The sequence below is a fragment of the Rhopalosiphum padi genome, chromosome 4, assembly GCF_020882245.1.
Source record: "Rhopalosiphum padi isolate XX-2018 chromosome 4, ASM2088224v1, whole genome shotgun sequence".
Taxonomy (NCBI): Eukaryota; Metazoa; Arthropoda; class Insecta; order Hemiptera; family Aphididae; genus Rhopalosiphum; species Rhopalosiphum padi.
In genome coordinates, this window is record NC_083600.1 from 14,903,894 (window position 1) to 14,930,210 (window position 26,317).

The 26,317-nt window shown below is 28.4% G+C and overlaps 1 protein-coding gene across 19 annotated transcripts in view; it reads left to right on the forward strand.

Annotated features, from left to right (window-relative positions):
• LOC132929264 (uncharacterized) overlaps positions 1-26,317 on the forward strand; it is a 111,871-nt gene that overhangs the window by 70,534 nt on the left and 15,020 nt on the right. For 14 of the 19 annotated variants that reach the window (XM_060994491.1, XM_060994501.1, XM_060994500.1 and 11 more), the window contains 2 exons: positions 1-22,200; positions 24,626-25,844. The exon at positions 1-22,200 is cut by the window's left edge and continues 13,160 nt beyond it. In XM_060994491.1, the coding sequence (XP_060850474.1) occupies positions 1-22,200; positions 24,626-25,844 (23,419 nt within the window). The remainder of the gene's footprint in view (positions 22,201-24,625; positions 25,845-26,317) is intronic. The other 5 variants (XR_009662087.1, XR_009662088.1, XM_060994506.1 and 2 more) reach the window with 1 other exon arrangement.

Consider the following 26,317-nt stretch of genomic DNA (forward strand, 5'->3'; position numbering starts at 1 on the left):
CCCAAAAAACCTACAACTGATAAAATTGATTTAACTAAATCTGACTCCGAAGAATCGATTAAATCTTTAACTAGTGAAAAAGAGTTGACTCTATTATTAACCGACGATAAAGATCCCAAAAAACCAACAACTGATAAAATTGATTTAACCAAATCTGATTCGAAAGATTCGATTAAATCTTTAACTAGTGAAAAAGAGTTGACAGTATTATTAACTGACGATAAAGATCCCAAAAAACCAACAACTGATAAATCTGATTTGAATGAAACAATTAAATTAACACCTGTTGAGAAGGACATTCATGAAACTCTTAAAGATGTACCTATTCTAGATAAACCAACAATCGAAAAATCTGATACTATTAAATATGATACAAAACATAAATCAGCAAAAATAATAAATATTGAGTCCAAAACTACTGAAATTATCAAACATGAATTAACAACTGACAAACCGATAACTGATATATTAGAATTGAGTAAATCTGATTCGAAAGATTCGATTAAATCAATAACTAGTGAAAAAGAGTTGACAGTACTATCAACTGACAATAAAGATCCCAAAAAACCAACAACTGATAAAATTGATTTCACCAAATCTGATTCAAAAGATTCGATTAAATCTATAACTAGTGAAAAAGAGTTGACTCTATTATTAACCGACGATAAAGATCCCAAAAAACCAACAACTGATAAAATTGATTTAACCAAATCTGATTCGAAAGATTCGATTAAATCTTTAACTAGTGAAAAAGAGTTGACAGTATTATTAACTGACGATAAAGATCCCAAAAAACCAACAACTGATAAATCTGATTTGAATGAAACAATTAAATTAACACCTGTTGAAAAGGACATTCATGAAACTCTTAAAGATGTACCTATTCTAGATAAACCAACAATCGAAAAATCTGATACTATTAAATATGATACAAAACATGAATCAGCAAAAATAATAAATATTGAGTCCAAAACTACTGAAATTATCAAACATGAATTAACAACTGACAAACCGATAACTGATATATTAGAATTGAGTAAATCTGATTCGAAAGATTCGATTAAATCAATAACTAGTGAAAAAGAGTTGACAGTACTATCAACTGACAATAAAGATCCCAAAAAACCAACAACTGATAAAATTGATTTCACCAAATCTGATTCGAAAGATTCGATAATATCATTAACTAGTGAAACAGACTTGAAAGGGTTATTAACTGACAATAAAGATCCCAAAAAACTAACAACTGATAAAATTGATTTAACCAAATCTGATTCGAAAGATTCGATTAAATCTTTAACTAGTGAAAAAGGGTTGACAGTATTATTAACTGACGATAAAGATCCCAAAAAACCAACAACTGATAAAATTGATTTAACAACATCTGATTTAAAAGAAACAATTAAATTAACACCTATTGAGAAGGACATTCATGAAACTCTTAAAGATGTACCTATTCTAGAGAAACCAACAATCGAAAAATCTGATACTATTAAATATGATACAAAACATGAATCAGGAAAAATAATAAATATTGAGTCCAAAACTACTGAAATTATCAAACATGAATTAACAACTGACAAACCGATAAGTGATATATTGGAATTGACTAAATCTGATTCGAAAGATTCGATTAAATCAATAACTAGTGAAAAAGAGTTGACAATATTAAAAACTGACGATAATGATCCCAAAAAACCAACAACTGATAAAACTGATTTAACTAAATCTGACTCCAAAGAATCGATTAAATCTATAACTAGTGACAAAGAGTTGACTGTATTATTAACCGACGATAAAGATCCCAAAAAACCTACAACTGATAAAATTGATTTAACTAAATCTGACTCCAAAGAATCGATTAAATCTTTAACTAGTGAAAAAGAGTTGACTCTATTATTAACCGACGATAAAGATCCCAAAAAACCAACAACTGATAAAATTAACTTCACCAAATCTGATTCGAAAGATTCGATTAAATCCATAACTAGTGAAACAGACATGAAAGGGTTATTAAATGACGACGAAGATCCCAAAAAACCAACAACTGATAATATTGATTTCACCAAATCTGATTCGAAAGATTCGATTAAATCCATAACCAGTGAAACAGACTTGAAAGGGTTATTAAATGACAATAAAGATCCCAAAAAACCAACAACTGATAAAATTGATTTAACCAAATCTGATTCGAAAGATTCGATTATATCTTTAACTAGTGAAAAAGAGTTGACAGTATTATTAACTGACGATAAAGATCCCAAAAAACCAACAACTGATAAATCTGATTTAACTAAATCTGATTTGAATGAAACAATTAAATTAACACCTGTTGTGCAGGACATTCATGAAACTCTAAAAGATGTACCTATTCTAGATAAACCAACAACCGAAAAATCTGATAATATTAAATATGATACAAAACATGAATCAGAAAAAATAATAAATATTGAATCCAAAACTACTCAAATTATCAAACAAGAAATAATAACTGCTAAACCGATAACAGATATAATAGAATTGACTAAATCTGATTCGAAAGATTCGATTAAATCAATAACTAGTGAAAAAGAGTTGACAATATTATTAACTGACGATAATGATCCCAAAAAACCAACAACTGATAAAATTGATTTCACCAAATCTGATTCGAAAGATTCGATAATATCATTAACTAGTGAAACAGACTTGAAAGGGTTATTAACTGACGATAAAGATCCCAAAAAACTAACAACTGATAAAATTGATTTAACCAAATCTGATTCAAAAGATTCGATTAAATCTATAACTAGTGACAAAGAGTTGACTGTATTATTAACCGACGATAAAGATCCCAAAAAACCTACAACTGATAAAATTGATTTAACTAAATCTGACTCCAAAGAATCGATTAAATCTTTAACTAGTGAAAAAGAGTTGACTCTATTATTAACCGACGATAAAGATCCCAAAAAACCAACAACTGATAAAATTGATTTAACCAAATCTGATTCGAAAGATTCGATTAAATCTTTAACTAGTGAAAAAGAGTTGACAGTATTATTAACTGACGATAAAGATCCCAAAAAACCAACAACTGATAAATCTGATTTGAATGAAACAATTAAATTAACACCTGTTGAGAAGGACATTCATGAAACTCTTAAAGATGTACCTATTCTAGATAAACCAACAATCGAAAAATCTGATACTATTAAATATGATACAAAACATGAATCAGCAAAAATAATAAATATTGAGTCCAAAACTACTGAAATTATCAAACATGAATTAACAACTGACAAACCGATAACTGATATATTAGAATTGAGTAAATCTGATTCGAAAGATTCGATTAAATCAATAACTAGTGAAAAAGAGTTGACAGTACTATCAACTGACAATAAAGATCCCAAAAAACCAACAACTGATAAAATTGATTTCACCAAATCTGATTCGAAAGATTCGATAATATCATTAACTAGTGAAACAGACTTGAAAGGGTTATTAACTGACGATAAAGATCCCAAAAAACTAACAACTGATAAAATTGATTTAACCAAATCTGATTTGAAAGATTCGATTAAATCTTTAACTAGTGAAAAAGGGTTGACAGTATTATTAACTGACGATAAAGATCCCAAAAAACCAACAACTGATAAAATTGATTTAACAACATCTGATTTAAAAGAAACAATTAAATTAACACCTATTGAGAAGGACATTCATGAAACTCTTAAAGATGTACCTATTCTAGAGAAACCAACAATCGAAAAATCTGATACTATTAAATATGATACAAAACATGAATCAGGAAAAATAATAAATATTGAGTCCAAAACTACTGAAATTATCAAACATGAATTAACAACTGACAAACCGATAACTGATATATTAGAATTGAGTAAATCTGATTCGAAAGATTCGATTAAATCAATAACTAGTGAAAAAGAGTTGACAGTACTATCAACTGACAATAAAGATCCCAAAAAACCAACAACTGATAAAATTGATTTCACCAAATCTGATTCGAAAGATTCGATAATATCATTAACTAGTGAAACAGACTTGAAAGGGTTATTAACTGACGATAAAGATCCCAAAAAACTAACAACTGATAAAATTGATTTAACCAAATCTGACTCCAAAGAATCGATTAAATCTTTAACTAGTGAAAAAGAGTTGACTCTATTATTAACCGACGATAAAGATCCCAAAAAACCAACAACTGATAAAATTAATTTCACCAAATCTGATTCGAAAGATTCGATTAAATCCATAACTAGTGAAACAGACATGAAAGGGTTATTAAATGACGATGAAGATCCCAATAAACCAACAACTGATAATATTGATTTAACCAAATCTGATTCGAAAGATTCGATTAAATCAATAACCAGTGAAACAGACTTGAAAGGGTTATTAAATGACAATAAAGATCCCAAAAAACCAACAACTGATAAAATTGATTTAACCAAATCTGATTCGAAAGATTCGATTATATCTTTAACTAGTGAAAAAGAGTTGACAGTATTATTAACTGACGATAAAGATCTCAAAAAACCAACAACTGATAAATCTGATTTAACTAAATCTGATTTGAATGAAACAATTAAATTAACACCTGTTGTGCAGGACATTCATGAAACTCCAAAAGATGTACCTATTCTAGATAAACCAACAACCGAAAAATCTGATAATATTAAATATGATACAAAACATGAATCAGAAAAAATAATAAATATTGAATCCAAAACTACTCAAATTATCAAACAAGAAATAATAACTGCTAAACCGATAACAGATATAATAGAATTGACTAAATCTGATTCGAAAGATTCGATTAAATCAATAACTAGTGAAAAAGAGTTGACAGGATTATTAAGCGACGATAAAGTTCCCAAAAAACCAACAACTGATAAAATTGATTTAACCAAATCTAATTCGAAAGATTCGATTAAATCCATAACTAGTGAGACGGACTTGAAAAGGTTATTAACTGACGATAAAGATACCATAAAACAAACAACTGACAAAATTGATTTAACCAAATCTGATTCGAAAGATTCGATTATATCTTTAACTAGTGAAAAAGAGTTGACAGTATTATTAACTGACGATAAAGATCCCAAAAAACCAACAACTGATAAAATTGATTTAACAACATCTGATTTAAAAGAAACAATTAAATTAACACCTATTGAGAAGGACATTCATGAAACTCTTAAAGATGTACCTATTCTAGAGAAACCAACAATCGAAAAATCTGATACTATTAAATATGATACAAAACATGAATCAGGAAAAATAATAAATATTGAGTCCAAAACTACTGAAATTATCAAACATGAATTAACAACTGACAAACCGATAAGTGATATATTGGAAATGACTAAATCTGATTCGAAAGATTCGATTAAATCAATAACTGGTGAAAAAGAGTTGACAGTACTATCAACTGACAATAAAGATCCCAAAAAACCAACAACTGATAAAATTGATTTCACCAAATCTGATTCGAAAGATTCGATAATATCATTAACTAGTGAAACAGACTTGAAAGGGTTATTAACCGACGATAAAGATCCCAAAAAACCAACAACTGATAAAATTGATTTAACCAAATCTGATTCGAAAGATTCGATTAAATCTTTAACTAGTGAAAAAGAGTTGACAGTATTATTAACTGACGATAAAGATCCCAAAAAACCAACAACTGATAAATCTGATTTGAATGAAACAATTAAATTAACACCTGTTGAGAAGGACATTCATGAAACTCTTAAAGATGTACCTATTCTAGAGAAACCAACAATCGAAAAATCTGATACTATTAAATATGATACAAAACATGAATCAGGAAAAATAATAAATATTGAATCCAAAACTACTGAAATTATCAAACATGAATTAACAACTGACAAACCGATAAGTGATATATTGGATATGACTAAATCTGATTCGAAAGATTCGATTAAATCAATAACTAGTGAAAAAGAGTTGACAATATTATTAACTGACGATAATGATCCCAAAAAACCAACAACTGATAAAACTGATTTCACCAAATCTGATTCGAAAGATTCGATAATATCATTAACTAGTGAAACAGACTTGAAAGGGTTATTAACTGACGATAAAGATCCCAAAAAACTAACAACTGATAAAATTGATTTAACCAAATCTGATTCAAAAGATTCGATTAAATCTATAACTAGTGACAAAGAGTTGACTGAATTATTAACCGACGATAAAGATCCCAAAAAACCTACAACTGATAAAATTGATTTAACTAAATCTGACTCCAAAGAATCGATTAAATCTTTAACTAGTGAAAAAGAGTTGACTCTATTATTAACCGACGATAAAGATCCCAAAAAACCAACAACTGATAAAATTGATTTCACCAAATCTGATTCGAAAGATTCGATTAAATCCATAACTAGTGAAACAGACATGAAAGGGTTATTAAATGACGATGAAGATCCCAAAAAACCAACAACTGATAATATTGATTTAACCAAATCTGATTCGAAAGATTCGATTAAATCCATAACCAGTGAAACAGACTTGAAAGGGTTATTAAATGACAATAAAGATCCCAAAAAACCAACAACTGATAAAATTGATTTAACCAAATCTGATTTGAAAGATTCGATTATATCTTTAACTAGTGAAAAAGAGTTGACAGTATTATTAACTGACGATAAAGATCCCAAAAAACCAACAACTGATAAATCTGATTTAACTAAATCTGATTTGAATGAAACAATTAAATTAACACCTGTTGTGCAGGACATTCATGAAACTCTAAAAGATGTACCTATTCTAGATAAACCAACAACCGAAAAATCTGATAATATTAAATATGATACAAAACATGAATCAGAAAAAATAATAAATATTGAATCCAAAACTACTCAAATTATCAAACAAGAAATAATAACTGCTAAACCGATAACAGATATAATAGAATTGACTAAATCTGATTCGAAAGATTCGATTAAATCAATAACTAGTGAAAAAGAGTTGACAATATTATTAACTGACGATAATGATCCCAAAAAACCAACAACTGATAAAATTGATTTCACCAAATCTGATTCGAAAGATTCGATAATATCATTAACTAGTGAAACAGACTTGAAAGGGTTATTAACTGACGATAAAGATCCCAAAAAACTAACAACTGATAAAATTGATTTAACCAAATCTGATTCAAAAGATTCGATTAAATCTATAACTAGTGACAAAGAGTTGACTGTATTATTAACCGACGATAAAGATCCCAAAAAACCTACAACTGATAAAATTGATTTAACTAAATCTGACTCCAAAGAATCGATTAAATCTTTAACTAGTGAAAAAGAGTTGACTCTATTATTAACCGACGATAAAGATCCCAAAAAACCAACAACTGATAAAATTGATTTAACCAAATCTGATTCGAAAGATTCGATTAAATCTTTAACTAGTGAAAAAGAGTTGACAGTATTATTAACTGACGATAAAGATCCCAAAAAACCAACAACTGATAAATCTGATTTGAATGAAACAATTAAATTAACACCTGTTGAGAAGGACATTCATGAAACTCTTAAAGATGTACCTATTCTAGATAAACCAACAATCGAAAAATCTGATACTATTAAATATGATACAAAACATGAATCAGCAAAAATAATAAATATTGAGTCCAAAACTACTGAAATTATCAAACATGAATTAACAACTGACAAACCGATAACTGATATATTAGAATTGAGTAAATCTGATTCGAAAGATTCGATTAAATCAATAACTAGTGAAAAAGAGTTGACAGTACTATCAACTGACAATAAAGATCCCAAAAAACCAACAACTGATAAAATTGATTTCACCAAATCTGATTCGAAAGATTCGATAATATCATTAACTAGTGAAACAGACTTGAAAGGGTTATTAACTGACGATAAAGATCCCAAAAAACTAACAACTGATAAAATTGATTTAACCAAATCTGATTTGAAAGATTCGATTAAATCTTTAACTAGTGAAAAAGGGTTGACAGTATTATTAACTGACGATAAAGATCCCAAAAAACCAACAACTGATAAAATTGATTTAACAACATCTGATTTAAAAGAAACAATTAAATTAACACCTATTGAGAAGGACATTCATGAAACTCTTAAAGATGTACCTATTCTAGAGAAACCAACAATCGAAAAATCTGATACTATTAAATATGATACAAAACATGAATCAGGAAAAATAATAAATATTGAGTCCAAAACTACTGAAATTATCAAACATGAATTAACAACTGACAAACCGATAACTGATATATTAGAATTGAGTAAATCTGATTCGAAAGATTCGATTAAATCAATAACTAGTGAAAAAGAGTTGACAGTACTATCAACTGACAATAAAGATCCCAAAAAACCAACAACTGATAAAATTGATTTCACCAAATCTGATTCGAAAGATTCGATAATATCATTAACTAGTGAAACAGACTTGAAAGGGTTATTAACTGACGATAAAGATCCCAAAAAACTAACAACTGATAAAATTGATTTAACCAAATCTGACTCCAAAGAATCGATTAAATCTTTAACTAGTGAAAAAGAGTTGACTCTATTATTAACCGACGATAAAGATCCCAAAAAACCAACAACTGATAAAATTAATTTCACCAAATCTGATTCGAAAGATTCGATTAAATCCATAACTAGTGAAACAGACATGAAAGGGTTATTAAATGACGATGAAGATCCCAATAAACCAACAACTGATAATATTGATTTAACCAAATCTGATTCGAAAGATTCGATTAAATCAATAACCAGTGAAACAGACTTGAAAGGGTTATTAAATGACAATAAAGATCCCAAAAAACCAACAACTGATAAAATTGATTTAACCAAATCTGATTCGAAAGATTCGATTATATCTTTAACTAGTGAAAAAGAGTTGACAGTATTATTAACTGACGATAAAGATCTCAAAAAACCAACAACTGATAAATCTGATTTAACTAAATCTGATTTGAATGAAACAATTAAATTAACACCTGTTGTGCAGGACATTCATGAAACTCCAAAAGATGTACCTATTCTAGATAAACCAACAACCGAAAAATCTGATAATATTAAATATGATACAAAACATGAATCAGAAAAAATAATAAATATTGAATCCAAAACTACTCAAATTATCAAACAAGAAATAATAACTGCTAAACCGATAACAGATATAATAGAATTGACTAAATCTGATTCGAAAGATTCGATTAAATCAATAACTAGTGAAAAAGAGTTGACAGGATTATTAAGCGACGATAAAGTTCCCAAAAAACCAACAACTGATAAAATTGATTTAACCAAATCTAATTCGAAAGATTCGATTAAATCCATAACTAGTGAGACGGACTTGAAAAGGTTATTAACTGACGATAAAGATACCATAAAACAAACAACTGACAAAATTGATTTAACCAAATCTGATTCGAAAGATTCGATTATATCTTTAACTAGTGAAAAAGAGTTGACAGTATTATTAACTGACGATAAAGATCCCAAAAAACCAACAACTGATAAAATTGATTTAACAACATCTGATTTAAAAGAAACAATTAAATTAACACCTATTGAGAAGGACATTCATGAAACTCTTAAAGATGTACCTATTCTAGAGAAACCAACAATCGAAAAATCTGATACTATTAAATATGATACAAAACATGAATCAGGAAAAATAATAAATATTGAGTCCAAAACTACTGAAATTATCAAACATGAATTAACAACTGACAAACCGATAAGTGATATATTGGAAATGACTAAATCTGATTCGAAAGATTCGATTAAATCAATAACTGGTGAAAAAGAGTTGACAGTACTATCAACTGACAATAAAGATCCCAAAAAACCAACAACTGATAAAATTGATTTCACCAAATCTGATTCGAAAGATTCGATAATATCATTAACTAGTGAAACAGACTTGAAAGGGTTATTAACTGACGATAAAGATCCCAAAAAACTAACAACTGATAAAATTGATTTAACCAAATCTGATTCGAAAGATTCGATTAAATCTTTAACTAGTGAAAAAGGGTTGACAGTATTATTAACTGACGATAAAGATCCCAAAAAACCAACAACTGATAAAACTGATTTCACCAAATCTGATTCGAAAGATTCGATAATATCATTAACTAGTGAAACAGACTTGAAAGGGTTATTAAATGACGATGAAGATCCCAAAAAACCAACAACTGATAATATTGATTTAACCAAATCTGATTCGAAAGATTCGATTAAATCCATAACCAGTGAAACAGACTTGAAAGGGTTATTAAATGACAATAAAGATCCCAAAAAACCAACAACTGATAAAATTGATTTAACCAAATCTGATTCGAAAGATTCGATTATATCTTTAACTAGTGAAAAAGAGTTGACAGTATTATTAACTGACGATAAAGATCCCAAAAAACCAACAACTGATAAATCTGATTTAACTAAATCTGACTCCAAAGAATCGATTAAATCTTTAACTAGTGAAAAAGATTTGACATTATTATTAACTGACGATAAAGATCCCAAAAAACCAACAACTGATAAAATTGATTTCACCAAATCTGATTCAAAAGATTCGATTAAAACTATAACTAGTGAAAAAGAGTTGACATTATTATTAACTGACGATAAAGATCCCAAAAAACCAACAACTGATAAAATTGATTTAACCAAATCTGATTCGAAAGATTCGATAATATCATTAACTAGTGACAAAGAGTTGACTGTATTATTAACCGACGATAAAGATCCCAAAAAACCTACAACTGATAAAATTGATTTAACTAAATCTGACTCCAAAGAATCGATTAAATCTTTAACTAGTGAAAAAGAGTTGACTCTATTATTAACCGACGATAAAGATCCCAAAAAACCAACAACTGATAAAATTGATTTAACCAAATCTGATTCGAAAGATTCGATTAAATCTTTAACTAGTGAAAAAGAGTTGACAGTATTATTAACTGACGATAAAGATCCCAAAAAACCAACAACTGATAAATCTGATTTGAATGAAACAATTAAATTAACACCTGTTGAGAAGGACATTCATGAAACTCTTAAAGATGTACCTATTCTAGAGAAACCAACAATCGAAAAATCTGATACTATTAAATATGATACAAAACATGAATCAGGAAAAATAATAAATATTGAATCCAAAACTACTGAAATTATCAAACATGAATTAACAACTGACAAACCGATAAGTGATATATTGGATATGACTAAATCTGATTCGAAAGATTCGATTAAATCAATAACTAGTGAAAAAGAGTTGACAATATTATTAACTGACGATAATGATCCCAAAAAACCAACAACTGATAAAACTGATTTCACCAAATCTGATTCGAAAGATTCGATAATATCATTAACTAGTGAAACAGACTTGAAAGGGTTATTAACTGACGATAAAGATCCCAAAAAACTAACAACTGATAAAATTGATTTAACCAAATCTGATTCAAAAGATTCGATTAAATCTATAACTAGTGACAAAGAGTTGACTGAATTATTAACCGACGATAAAGATCCCAAAAAACCTACAACTGATAAAATTGATTTAACTAAATCTGACTCCAAAGAATCGATTAAATCTTTAACTAGTGAAAAAGAGTTGACTCTATTATTAACCGACGATAAAGATCCCAAAAAACCAACAACTGATAAAATTGATTTCACCAAATCTGATTCGAAAGATTCGATTAAATCCATAACTAGTGAAACAGACATGAAAGGGTTATTAAATGACGATGAAGATCCCAAAAAACCAACAACTGATAATATTGATTTAACCAAATCTGATTCGAAAGATTCGATTAAATCCATAACCAGTGAAACAGACTTGAAAGGGTTATTAAATGACAATAAAGATCCCAAAAAACCAACAACTGATAAAATTGATTTAACCAAATCTGATTTGAAAGATTCGATTATATCTTTAACTAGTGAAAAAGAGTTGACAGTATTATTAACTGACGATAAAGATCCCAAAAAACCAACAACTGATAAATCTGATTTAACTAAATCTGATTTGAATGAAACAATTAAATTAACACCTGTTGTGCAGGACATTCATGAAACTCTAAAAGATGTACCTATTCTAGATAAACCAACAACCGAAAAATCTGATAATATTAAATATGATACAAAACATGAATCAGAAAAAATAATAAATATTGAATCCAAAACTACTCAAATTATCAAACAAGAAATAATAACTGCTAAACCGATAACAGATATAATAGAATTGACTAAATCTGATTCGAAAGATTCGATTAAATCAATAACTAGTGAAAAAGAGTTGACAGGATTATTAAGCGACGATAAAGATCCCAAAAAACCAACAACTGATAAAATTGATTTAACCCAATCTAATTCGAAAGATTCGATTAAATCCATAACTAGTGAGACGGACTTGAAAAGGTTATTAACTGACGATAAAGATACCATAAAACAACCAACTGACAAAATTGATTTAACAAAATCTGATTCGACAGATTCGATAATATCATTAACTAGTGAAACAGACTTGAAAGGGTTATTAACTGACGATAAAGATCCCAAAAAACCAACAACTGATAATATTGATTTAACCAAATCTGATTCGAAAGATTCGATAATATCATTAACTAGTGAAACAGACTTGAAAGGGTTATTAACTGACGATAAAGATCCCAAAAAACCAACAACTGATAATATTGATTTAACCAAATCTGATTCGAAAGATTCGATTAAATCCATAACTAGTGAAACAGACTTGAAAGGGTTATTAAATGACGATAAAAAACCCAAAAAACCAACAACTGATAAAACTGATTTAATCAAATCTGATTCGAAATATTCGATAATATCATTAACTAGTGAAACAGACTTGAAAGGGTTATCAACTGACGATAAAGATCCCAAAAAACCAACAACTGATAAAATTGATTTAACAACATCTGATTTAAAAGAAACAATTAAATTAACACCTATTGAGAAGGACATTCATGAAACTCTTAAAGATTTACCTATTCTAGAGAAACCAACAATCGAAAAATCTGATACTATTAAATATGATACAAAACATGAATCAGGAAAAATAATAAATATTGAGTCCAAAACTACTGAAATTATCAAACATGAATTAACAACTGACAAACCGATAAGTGATATATTGGAATTGACTAAATCTGATTCGAAAGATTCGATTAAATCAATAACTAGTGAAAAAGACTTGAAAGGGTTATTAAATGACGATGAAGATCCCAAAAAACCAACAACTGATAATATTGATTTAACCAAATCTGATTCGAAAGATTCGATTAAATCCATAACCAGTGAAACAGACTTGAAAGGGTTATTAAATGACAATAAAGATCCCAAAAAACCAACAACTGATAAAATTGATTTAACCAAATCTGATTCGAAAGATTCGATTATATCTTTAACTAGTGAAAAAGAGTTGACAGTATTATTAACTGACGATAAAGATCCCAAAAAACCAACAACTGATAAAACTGATTTCACCAAATCTGATTCGAAAGATTCGATAATATCATTAACTAGTGAAACAGACTTGAAAGGGTTATTAAATGACGATGAAGATCCCAAAAAACCAACAACTGATAATATTGATTTAACCAAATCTGATTCGAAAGATTCGATTAAATCCATAACCAGTGAAACAGACTTGAAAGGGTTATTAAATGACAATAAAGATCCCAAAAAACCAACAACTGATAAAATTGATTTAACCAAATCTGATTCGAAAGATTCGATTATATCTTTAACTAGTGAAAAAGAGTTGACAGTATTATTAACTGACGATAAAGATCCCAAAAAACCAACAACTGATAAATCTGATTTAACTAAATCTGATTTGAATGAAACAATTAAATTAACACCTGTTGTGCAGGACATTCATGAAACTCTAAAAGATGTACCTATTCTAGATAAACCAACAACCGAAAAATCTGAAAATATTAAATATGATACAAAACATGAATCAGAAAAAATAATAAATATTGAATCCAAAACTACTCAAATTATCAAACAAGAAATAATAACTGCTAAACCGATAACAGATATAATAGAATTGACTAAATCTGATTCGAAAGATTCGATTAAATCAATAACTAGTGAAAAAGAGTTGACAATATTATTAACTGACGATAATGATCCCAAAAAACCAACAACTGATAAAACTGATTTAACTAAATCTGACTCCAAAGAATCGATTAAATCTTTAACTAGTGAAAAAGATTTGACATTATTATTAACTGACGATAAAGATCCCAAAAAACCAACAACTGATAAAATTGATTTCACCAAATCTGATTCAAAAGATTCGATTAAAACTATAACTAGTGAAAAAGAGTTGACATTATTATTAACTGACGATAAAGATCCCAAAAAACCAACAACTGATAAAATTGATTTAACCAAATCTGATTCAAAAGATTCGATTAAATCTATAACTAGTGACAAAGAGTTGACTGTATTATTAACCGACGATAAAGATCCCAAAAAACCTACAACTGATAAAATTGATTTAACTAAATCTGACTCCAAAGAATCGATTAAATCTTTAACTAGTGAAAAAGAGTTGACTCTATTATTAACCGACGATAAAGATCCCAAAAAACCAACAACTGATAAAATTGATTTAACCAAATCTGATTCGAAAGATTCGATTAAATCTTTAACTAGTGAAAAAGAGTTGACAGTATTATTAACTGACGATAAAGATCCCAAAAAACCAACAACTGATAAATCTGATTTGAATGAAACAATTAAATTAACACCTGTTGAGAAGGACATTCATGAAACTCTTAAAGATGTACCTATTCTAGAGAAACCAACAATCGAAAAATCTGATACTATTAAATATGATACAAAACATGAATCAGGAAAAATAATAAATATTGAGTCCAAAACTACTGAAATTATCAAACATGAATTAACAACTGACAAACCGATAAGTGATATATTGGATATGACTAAATCTGATTCGAAAGATTCGATTAAATCAATAACTAGTGAAAAAGAGTTGACAATATTATTAACTGACGATAATGATCCCAAAAAACCAACAACTGATAAAACTGATTTCACCAAATCTGATTCGAAAGATTCGATAATATCATTAACTAGTGAAACAGACTTGAAAGGGTTATTAACTGACGATAAAGATCCCAAAAAACTAACAACTGATAAAATTGATTTAACCAAATCTGATTCAAAAGATTCGATTAAATCTATAACTAGTGACAAAGAGTTGACTGAATTATTAACCGACGATAAAGATCCCAAAAAACCTACAACTGATAAAATTGATTTAACTAAATCTGACTCCAAAGAATCGATTAAATCTTTAACTAGTGAAAAAGAGTTGACTCTATTATTAACCGACGATAAAGATCCCAAAAAACCAACAACTGATAAAATTGATTTCACCAAATCTGATTCGAAAGATTCGATTAAATCCATAACTAGTGAAACAGACATGAAAGGGTTATTAAATGACGATGAAGATCCCAAAAAACCAACAACTGATAATATTGATTTAACCAAATCTGATTCGAAAGATTCGATTAAATCCATAACCAGTGAAACAGACTTGAAAGGGTTATTAAATGACAATAAAGATCCCAAAAAACCAACAACTGATAAAATTGATTTAACCAAATCTGATTTGAAAGATTCGATTATATCTTTAACTAGTGAAAAAGAGTTGACAGTATTATTAACTGACGATAAAGATCCCAAAAAACCAACAACTGATAAATCTGATTTAACTAAATCTGATTTGAATGAAACAATTAAATTAACACCTGTTGTGCAGGACATTCATGAAACTCTAAAAGATGTACCTATTCTAGATAAACCAACAACCGAAAAATCTGATAATATTAAATATGATACAAAACATGAATCAGAAAAAATAATAAATATTGAATCCAAAACTACTCAAATTATCAAACAAGAAATAATAACTGCTAAACCGATAACAGATATAATAGAATTGACTAAATCTGATTCGAAAGATTCGATTAAATCAATAACTAGTGAAAAAGAGTTGACAGGATTATTAAGCGACGATAAAGATCCCAAAAAACCAACAACTGATAAAATTGATTTAACCCAATCTAATTCGAAAGATTCGATTAAATCCATAACTAGTGAGACGGACTTGAAAAGGTTATTAACTGACGATAAAGATACCATAAAACAAACAACTGACAAAATTGATTTAACAAAATCTGATTCGACAGATTCGATAATATCATTAACTAGTGAAACAGACTTGAAAGGGTTATTAACTGACGATAAAGATCCCAAAAAACCAACAACTGATAATATTGATTTAACCAAATCTGATTCGAAAGATTCGATAATATCATTAACTAGTGAAACAGACTTGAAAGGGTTATTAACTGACGATAAAGATCCCAAAAAACCAAAAACTGATAATATTGATTTAACCAAATCTGATTCGAAAGATTCGATTAAATCCATAACTAGTGAAACAGACTTGAAAGGGTTATTAAATGACGATAAAAAACCCAAAAAACCAACAACTGATAAAACTGATTTAATCAAATCTGATTCGAAATATTCGATAATATCATTAACTAGTGAAACAGACTTGAAAGGGTTATCAACTGACGATAAAGATCCCAAAAAACCAACAACTGATAAAATTGATTTAACAACATCTGATTTAAAAGAAACAATTAAATTAACACCTATTGAGAAGGACATTCATGAAACTCTTAAAGATGTACCTATTCTAGATAAACCAATAATCGAAAAATCTGATACTATTAAATATGATACAAAACATGAATCAGCAAAAATAATAAATATTGAGTCCAAAACTACTGAAATTATCAAACATGAATTAACAACTGACAAACCGATAACAGATATAATAGAATTGACTAAATCTGATTCGAAAGATTCGATTAAATCAATAACTAGTGAAAAAGAGTTGACAGGATTATTAAGCGACGATAAAGATCCCAAAAAACCAACAACTGATAAAATTGATTTAACCCAATCTAATTCGAAAGATTCGATTAAATCCATAACTAGTGAGACGGACTTGAAAAGGTTATTAACTGACGATAAAGATACCATAAAACAAACAACTGACAAAATTGATTTAACAAAATCTGATTCGACAGATTCGATAATATCATTAACTAGTGAAACAGACTTGAAAGGGTTATTAACTGACGATAAAGATCCCAAAAAACCAACAACTGATAATATTGATTTAACCAAATCTGATTCGAAAGATTCGATAATATCATTAACTAGTGAAACATACTTGAAAGGGTTATTAACTGACGATAAAGATCCCAAAAAACCAACAACTGATAATATTGATTTAACCAAATCTGATTCGAAAGATTCGATTAAATCCATAACTAGTGAAACAGACTTGAAAGGGTTATTAAATGACGATAAAAAACCCAAAAAACCAACAACTGATAAAACTGATTTAATCAAATCTGATTCGAAATATTCGATAATATCATTAACTAGTGAAACAGACTTGAAAGGGTTATCAACTGACGATAAAGATCCCAAAAAACCAACAACTGATAAAATTGATTTAACAACATCTGATTTAAAAGAAACAATTAAATTAACACCTATTGAGAAGGACATTCATGAAACTCTTAAAGATTTACCTATTCTAGAGAAACCAACAATCGAAAAATCTGATACTATTAAATATGATACAAAACATGAATCAGGAAAAATAATAAATATTGAGTCCAAAACTACTGAAATTATCAAACATGAATTAACAACTGACAAACCGATAAGTGATATATTGGAATTGACTAAATCTGATTCGAAAGATTCGATTAAATCAATAACTAGTGAAAAAGAGTTGACAATATTATTAACTGACGATAATGATCCTAAAAAACCAACAACTGATAAAACTGATTTAACTAAATCTGACTCCAAAGAATCGATTAAATCTTTAACTAGTGAAAAAGAGTTGACATTATTATTAACTGACGATAAAGATCCCAAAAAACCAACAACTGATAAAATTGATTTCACCAAATCTGATTCAAAAGATTCGATTAAATCTATAACTAGTGAAACAGACTTGAAAGGGTTATTAACTGACGATAAAGATCCCAAAAAACCAACAACTGATAATATTGATTTAACCAAATCTGATTCGAAAGATTCGATTAAATCCATAACTAGTGAAACAGACTTGAAAGGGTTATTAAATGATGATAAAGATCCCAAAAAACCAACAAATGATAAAATTGATTTAACCAAATCTGATTCAAAAGAATCGATAAAATCTTTAACTAGTGAAAAAGACTTGAAAGGATTATTAGCTGACGATAAAGATCCCAAAATACCAACAGCTGTTAAAAATGATTTAACAACATCTGATTTAAAAGAAACAATTAAATTAACACCTGTTGAGAAGGACATTCATGAAACTCTTAAAGATGTACCTATTCTAGATAAACCAATAATCGAAAAATCTGATACTATTAAATATGATACAAAACATGAATCAGCAAAAATAATAAATATTGAGTCCAAAACTACTGAAATTATCAAACATGAATTAACAACTGACAAACCGATAACAGATATAATAGAATTGACTAAATCTGATTCGAAAGATTCGATTAAATCAATAACTAGTGAAAAAGAGTTGACAGGATTATTAAGCGACGATAAAGATCCCAAAAAACCAACAACTGATAAAATTGATTTAACCAAATCTAATTCGAAAGATTCGATTAAATCCATAACTAGTCAGACGGACTTGAAAAGGTTATTAACTGACGATAAAGATACCAAAAAACCAACAACTGATAAAATTGATTTAACCAAATCTGATTTAAAAGAAACAATTAAATTAACACCTGTTGAGAAAGACATTCATGAAACTCTTAAATATGTACCTATTCTAGATAAACCAACAATCGAAAAATCTGATACTATTAAATATTATACAAAACATGAATCAGCAAAAATAATAAATATTGAGTCCAAAACTACTGAAATTATCAAACATGAATTAACAACTGACAAACCGATAAGTAATATATTAGAATTGAGTAAATCTGATTCGAAAGAATCGATAAAATCTTTAACTACTGAAAAAGAGTTGACAGTATTATTAACCGACGATAAAGATCCCAAAAAACCAACAACTGATAAAATTGATTTAACCAAATCTGATTCGAAAGATTCGATTAAATCCATAACTAGTGAAACAGATTTGAAAAAATTATTAACTGACGATAAAGATACCAAAAAACCAACGGCTGTTAAAACTGATTTAACAAAACCTGATTTAAAAGAAACAATTAAATTAACACCTGTTGAGAAGGACATTCGTGAAACTCTAAAAGATGTACCTATTCTAGATAATTCAACAATCGAAAAATCTGGTACTATTAAATATGATTCAAAACATGAATCAGAAAAAATAATAAATATTGAATCCAAAACTACTGAAATTATCAAACATGAAATAATAACTGACAAACCGATAACAGATATACTAGAATTGACTAAATCTGATTCGAAAGATTCGATTAAATCAATTACTAGTGAAAAAGATTTGACAGTATTATTAACTGACGATAAAGATCCCAAAATACCAACAGCTGATTTAACTGATTTAACTAAATCTGACTCAAATGAATCTATTCAATTTAAGCCAGTTGAATTTAATTTACCTAAAACTTTATCAGACTCCGCTACGGTGATTAAACCTATATTCGAAAAATCTGACACTTCTAAATTTGATACTTTCGATGAGTCTCGAAAATTAATAAATATTGAAACCAATACTACAGAAATATTTTCACATGAAATAATTACCGGTAAACCTTTATCTGAATCTACTGCTGTAACAGAGTCCTACTCTAATGAAATAATCTGTAGTGAAAATAGTTTTGATGAAATCGTAAGAAGCAAGCCTGAGAATTTTTTGAGCTCCAATCTCAAATTATGTGATTCTTTAGACCCTGACATATCACTTGATAGTCTTACGAATAAATTTGAAGTGTCTTATTTCGATAATTTAGCTACTTCGTCTAATTCTTACCAATTCGACACTAAGACTATTTCCGAAGTTAATAACACATCTCTATTGCCCGAGATCAATAATTCTGTTTCATCTCATTTATCTACTAATGAATATGATAATGATTCCTTTATTATTAATGATGACCATGGTAGTACTGAAATATGTTGTTTGGATAATTTAGAAGTTGATACATCAACTTCTGTAGGTAGAGATATATCCTTAAATAATTTAAGAGATACATTTTTTGAAAAGTCAAATATTGAATTAAGTGATAATCTTTGCGAGTTTATGAACGTAACATCTACAACTTTAGATCATTTTGAGTTTGATCATAGCTTGAATGATTCCGAGAATGGTGAAAATAGAAGTGTGAAGCTTAAAACAGAGGAAAAAACTGGTTTTTATAATTCTAACGTTAGTAATGAATATATAGAAAATACTTTAATACATCATAAATTGAAAAATGTTGACTTTCTTGAAAAGTCCTCCACCAGTAGTACTACACCTCAAACTGATAGTGCTCCATCAAATAATTCAGTTAATGTTATTGATAGTAATACAAAAGAGAAATATGTAAGTAAAAAATCGTATGGACTTCGAAAATCAGATATTACAATGTCAAGCTTCAGTTCTTCTAAAAAATCAAAAGATTTAGATAGTGTTAAAAATGAATATATTAAAAGGAATACTAAATTAAAAGAAATTATCAAACCCGAAAGTATTGGAGTTACACGTAGTTCTTCATTACGTTCTTACACATCTACAATATCTAAATCATCTATGGCATCTAATAAATCAAAAGTTACGAGATCTGAAAGTACAAAAACTGTTCGTTCATCTTTTGAATCCAAATCATCGATGCATAATGTTAGTGTATCGAGTCAAAGAAGATTTGTTAATTCCAAATCCAATTTAATAAAATCTTCAAGTAGCTTAAGAACAAAAGCTGATACTGAATTGACAGATTTCAAATCATTGAACTCTTCTAAAAAAATAACGCAAAATATTGTATCATCTCTTGGATCTGAAATTGAAACCGTAGATAACAGTGAATGCAAATCTTCAACTTTCATATCTAAGAACCAAACTTTAAATCAGTCATTTACAAAAAAGTCAAATATCCGTCAAGAATTTAATCCTGAAATTAAAAACAATCAAAAAACACGTGAAAATGTAACTTCAATAAAAGTTTCAACTTCAACTAAAATATCAAACGAATCATCAACAAAATCAATTACCACCGTAAATAAAAAAAACTATTCAAAAATTGATCAACTTTCAAGTACTAAGCTATTAGATGCAAAACGTTCATCAAGTAATATTTTGACAAGTGTTTTACATCCACCACTTGAATCACAAGGTACGAATAATAAATTATCAGTCACAAATAAAATGTTAAATAAAAAATTTAATAAACCAGAAATAGATAAATATCGTAAAACAACTGTAAATGAAAAATTAAAAAATAAACAAGTGTTGGAAGTACCCGAAACTTCTCCCAAACCTAAATTAAAAAGTTATATGGCGTCTACTGAATCTCGCAATAGAAAACTTGAAAATATTTCTCATTTTCACAGTAAAACATCTGATGTTTCAACAAAATATCAGCGTATAATATCTGATAAACAAAAGAAAGTTCCTACGTCTCCGTCAAAAATACCTATTAAAGATAATTCAAATAAAATTACAACTAAAAAGAATTTGTCACTTTTGGATACACGATCAGCATCTGTTTCGGACCCAAGAGTCTTAAGTGCTCCGTCACAAAGAAGTGGTTTTGACTTTATGTCTTCACCTAGAAAAATAAGTCCAACATCATTACCAGTAAGTCCGGCTCACAGGTGTTTAAAGGCTGATAAAAAAATCAGTTCAGTATTAATTACATCAGAAGTCTTCTCAAGCTCCTCAGATCGTGTTTCATCTGTAGAATTAGTATATGAGCAACCAAAACGTTCTTCTTGTTCATCAATGTCCGAACAACAACCTGCTTCTATAACAGAATCAGTATCATTAGATGATGAGGAAACTACTCATTCTTCAACCTCAGACACCAATCGAGATTCCGAGGTATATACACAATTATTTTTAAAATAAATCAACAAGTAAACACAATTACTACAAAATGTTCAATTTACATAAATATACGATTAAAATGATTTTGTTTAAAAAAAATAGTGATTAAAAAACTTACAATACGTAAAAACTTGTAGGTATGTAGTTATTATTTAAATTAGGTTTAAATACATAATTTAGAGTTGTACACTATGTAAAGTGTACAAAACTGCTGTAAAAATTAAAATTAGGGGAGTATACAAATTCGCAACTTCCTCTATCATCAACTTCCATTCCCTAACGTTCATACTACGATACACGTATTTTTTAAAACATAATAACTTATTGTACAAATTGTGTGTATAGAATGTTTTTCTTTTCTCTAATAATAAAAAAATTTTACATTTTCATACATACACATACATACATACTTATACGTACATACATACATACATACATACATACATACATACATACATACATACATACATACATACATACATACATACATACATACATACATACATACATACATACATACATACATACATACATACATGCATACATACATGCAATTCATACATAAATAGGAATTGAAAACTTCATTGTTTTTATATAGCTATAAATTTTAAATTTCCGAATAATTATAACCTAATATAGTAATGCCACTATTTATAAAACAATCTCTAGTGTACAAATATTAACATATTTTATACTATGTATTTAAAGATATAACTGCAGTATTGTACATTTCAAAAATAGTAAAATGTATAATTGAAGACGTATTAGTAATCACTAATCAATAATATTTTAAGTTTAGAAGAGCAGAATAGAAATAAAAACTTCAGAGTAATAAAATATTTTGACTCCTACACCAATCCTTTATATAATACATCACAATTTTCAACATATGGGTACTTTCCTCTTGAATATGCAAGATAAAAAATTCTATGCTAGGTGAATGTTCGTCGTACAAGTACCTCCAATTTATAGGTACTGCTTACTGCTTAATTGCTATTGTTTTCAAGACAATAAAAAAACAAAAATATAATATAACCTTAATGTATTGACAAATGGCTATTGCCTATTTCTCTAACTTGTTTTAAAAAGAACCTAGTACTAAGTCGGGATTACTTTCGCATCACTTCGCCTCGACCCCTATCGGTTTTTCAAGAGAATGAAATTGCACGCCACTTAATTGACTTTCGTAGGCTCAGATTTTAAAAATTACTAGGATTAAAAAATGGCTATTTAAATGGACAATCGTATTCGTATTAATATTATGATTATTATTTATGTCTTTACCTATACGTGTTTAGAACAAAATGCAATTTAATAAACCATTTTAAAAATATGTTGGTTAAACACATAAAATTGGATTTTATTGTTTCTAAAAAGTGTGTACAGAGAATTGTTTTTAAATCAAGTATTAAACCTAAAATCTTCAAAAATGTGAAAAAATGATTCAAAAGATAATTCATATATATGTCGTATATATTGTATATTAAAATTGATGTGATACATAATAAAGTATCGTAATCGCAGAGAATATATAAGGTATACATTTGAAAAATGTAAAATCATAGGTAATACAGGATACTAAATAGAAACAAACAAACAAAAAAAATACTCAAAAATCAATATATTTTCAACATATTATTTAATGTATGATTTATTTTTATAAACTACCCTGGGGACGGGGTGGCCGAGCGGTCTAATTCGTCGGCTGCGGAGCAGCTGGATCCGGTTCGATCCTCGGCCACTGGGCGGCATTTTTCTCCGGGTAAGTCACGGTGTCCGGAGAACAAGTGCTGCCATCCCCCCACCCCGTGGCATGGCAGAAACCTACGGGTGCCCCATTAAAAATTCTGCCAATCAGGCGCCGGGCTTACTTACTCCCGAACTACATACGCCATACGAAAAAAAAAAAATAAACTACCCTGAACCTATATTTTAGTACTTCTCTGAATTTAATCTGTAAATGATTAACATTTATTGAAAAAGAAACATAATATATAAACAAAATATCTAAAAAATATATTATTGCCTTAATATATTAATTACGCAATTAAAATGTTGTAAAAATATGTATTTATTTCTTCTATTTTTAAAAACTAAGTAAGTATTTATTGAACATTAAACAACATTTCTTTAGAAAAAAATCCAAACAAAACCAAATTTATCTAGATCCACATTTTCAAAATCATCTAAATGTTTTAGTTATATTTTCTCCTAACAATTATTAGCATAGCCTTTTCTTAATTGTATAACTTATACGTGACAATAATATTAACAATTACGGCTCTATGATGACCGATTGGGACCAATTAAAAAGAAATAAATTTAAAAAATGTGGTAAAGCTTTAAAATCTCTTTTGATAATTCCAAGTGTTTTTTTTTTAAACTCATGATTTCATTTAACCTCACATTATTTCCACAGATAAACTCAAACATTTTTGACGATTCATCAATAGAATTGAATTTAGTTTTGGACAATTCAACTCAATTTTCATTATCTAATGAAATGTCAGAAGAAAGCAAAATAAACTTACCCCAGATTGCAATAACTGCATATGAGTCTAATGAGGAAGATATTGAAGTGACGAATCTATTAAATGGAGCTAATGAGCAAAATAATACTAAGATACAAGAACCACGATCAGTTTCTCCTAAACCGAACAAACATAAATCAAGAATTATATTGAAATCACCCATTACAACACATTTACAAAAGTCACTTTCTCCTTGTTTGTCAGATTTGAATAGCTATACAGATGTTGAAGTTATATCTGATTCAGATGATGAAAAGTATTATATTCGAACTCCTAATCTTTCGCCAGGACCTATAGATTATTTCATTTTGACAGATGTCGAAGACTTAAGTGAAGATGAAGGATATGAAAAAAACAATAAGGTTATAGATGAACTTACTGATATTGAACATTTCACTGATGATAAAGGTATAATAAATGAAGTCGAACACACAGCACCCTCTTTAGAATCAATACCTTATTTTCCACAGCCACATAGAGAAATATTATTTCACTCAAAAGATGGGACAATAAGTGCATTATCATCAACGGAACAATCAAACCCTATTTGGCTCAAATCCCCAAACGAAGAAGTTAAAGGTTTTGAATCCGAAGAAGAAATTATAACAGTTGAAGAACACGGAGACACAGAATCATGTTTTAATAAAAATAATACATATTACCATGATATAGATGTAGGTGTAGTGGAATCTATAGAAACTGTCAAACAAGATCGATGTAAACATAAATATAGAAATCGAGTAATGGCATCAAAAAAAAATATAACACCTGAAGCAGAATTTGGTAAAAAACGATATCGATTAAAAAATCGATGTAATTCAGAAATAGAAGAAAGTTTTGAAAAACGTTCGGAAGAAAATAAAAAAAAAACATTATCAAAATACATGTCTGAACCCACTTTAAGCAATGTGGCAATTCCTAAACAAGATCAAAATATTAAGACAAATAAAATCAAAAACCAAGAAAATAATACATTTATAATACATGACAACAGAAATGGTTTTAGTATTTCTATTGACTTTCAAAGTCAGAATTCGGTATTATTAAGCGTTGGTAGGGATTACGGAAATTTATCAATGAGATGGTTTAATGATGGAATAATGACAGGTAGGACTATATCGGATTATAATAATGAAAATATTTTAGAGCCATTAGAACCCGGTTATTTTATTAAGAGTAGCTTATATGATCCAAAACGACAATTTGAAGTAGATTTATTTACGTACGGAACAACTAAAACCTTTCAAAATAAATATTTTACGTATATTGCTGTATATACTGTTGTTCAACCTGTAAACATAGTACAGTTATATATAAATAGACCATTTCAAACACAAATAATAATGGTCAAAAAACCTCTGGTAAAAGTATACTCCCTAAAAGACAAATTTACAAGTGTAGAAAGATTATACCCTTCGCCTATAACACGACTATCGGCGTTCAAAATATTTAGTCAAAAAGAAACAAAAAAACAACCAGAGCAGAAGAAAATTGAATTTGAACCTACAAAACATGTCTCTGACGTAATAAATATTTTTGAAAGTATGTGCGGTAGTCCAAAATTGAAACGAAAATTCAAT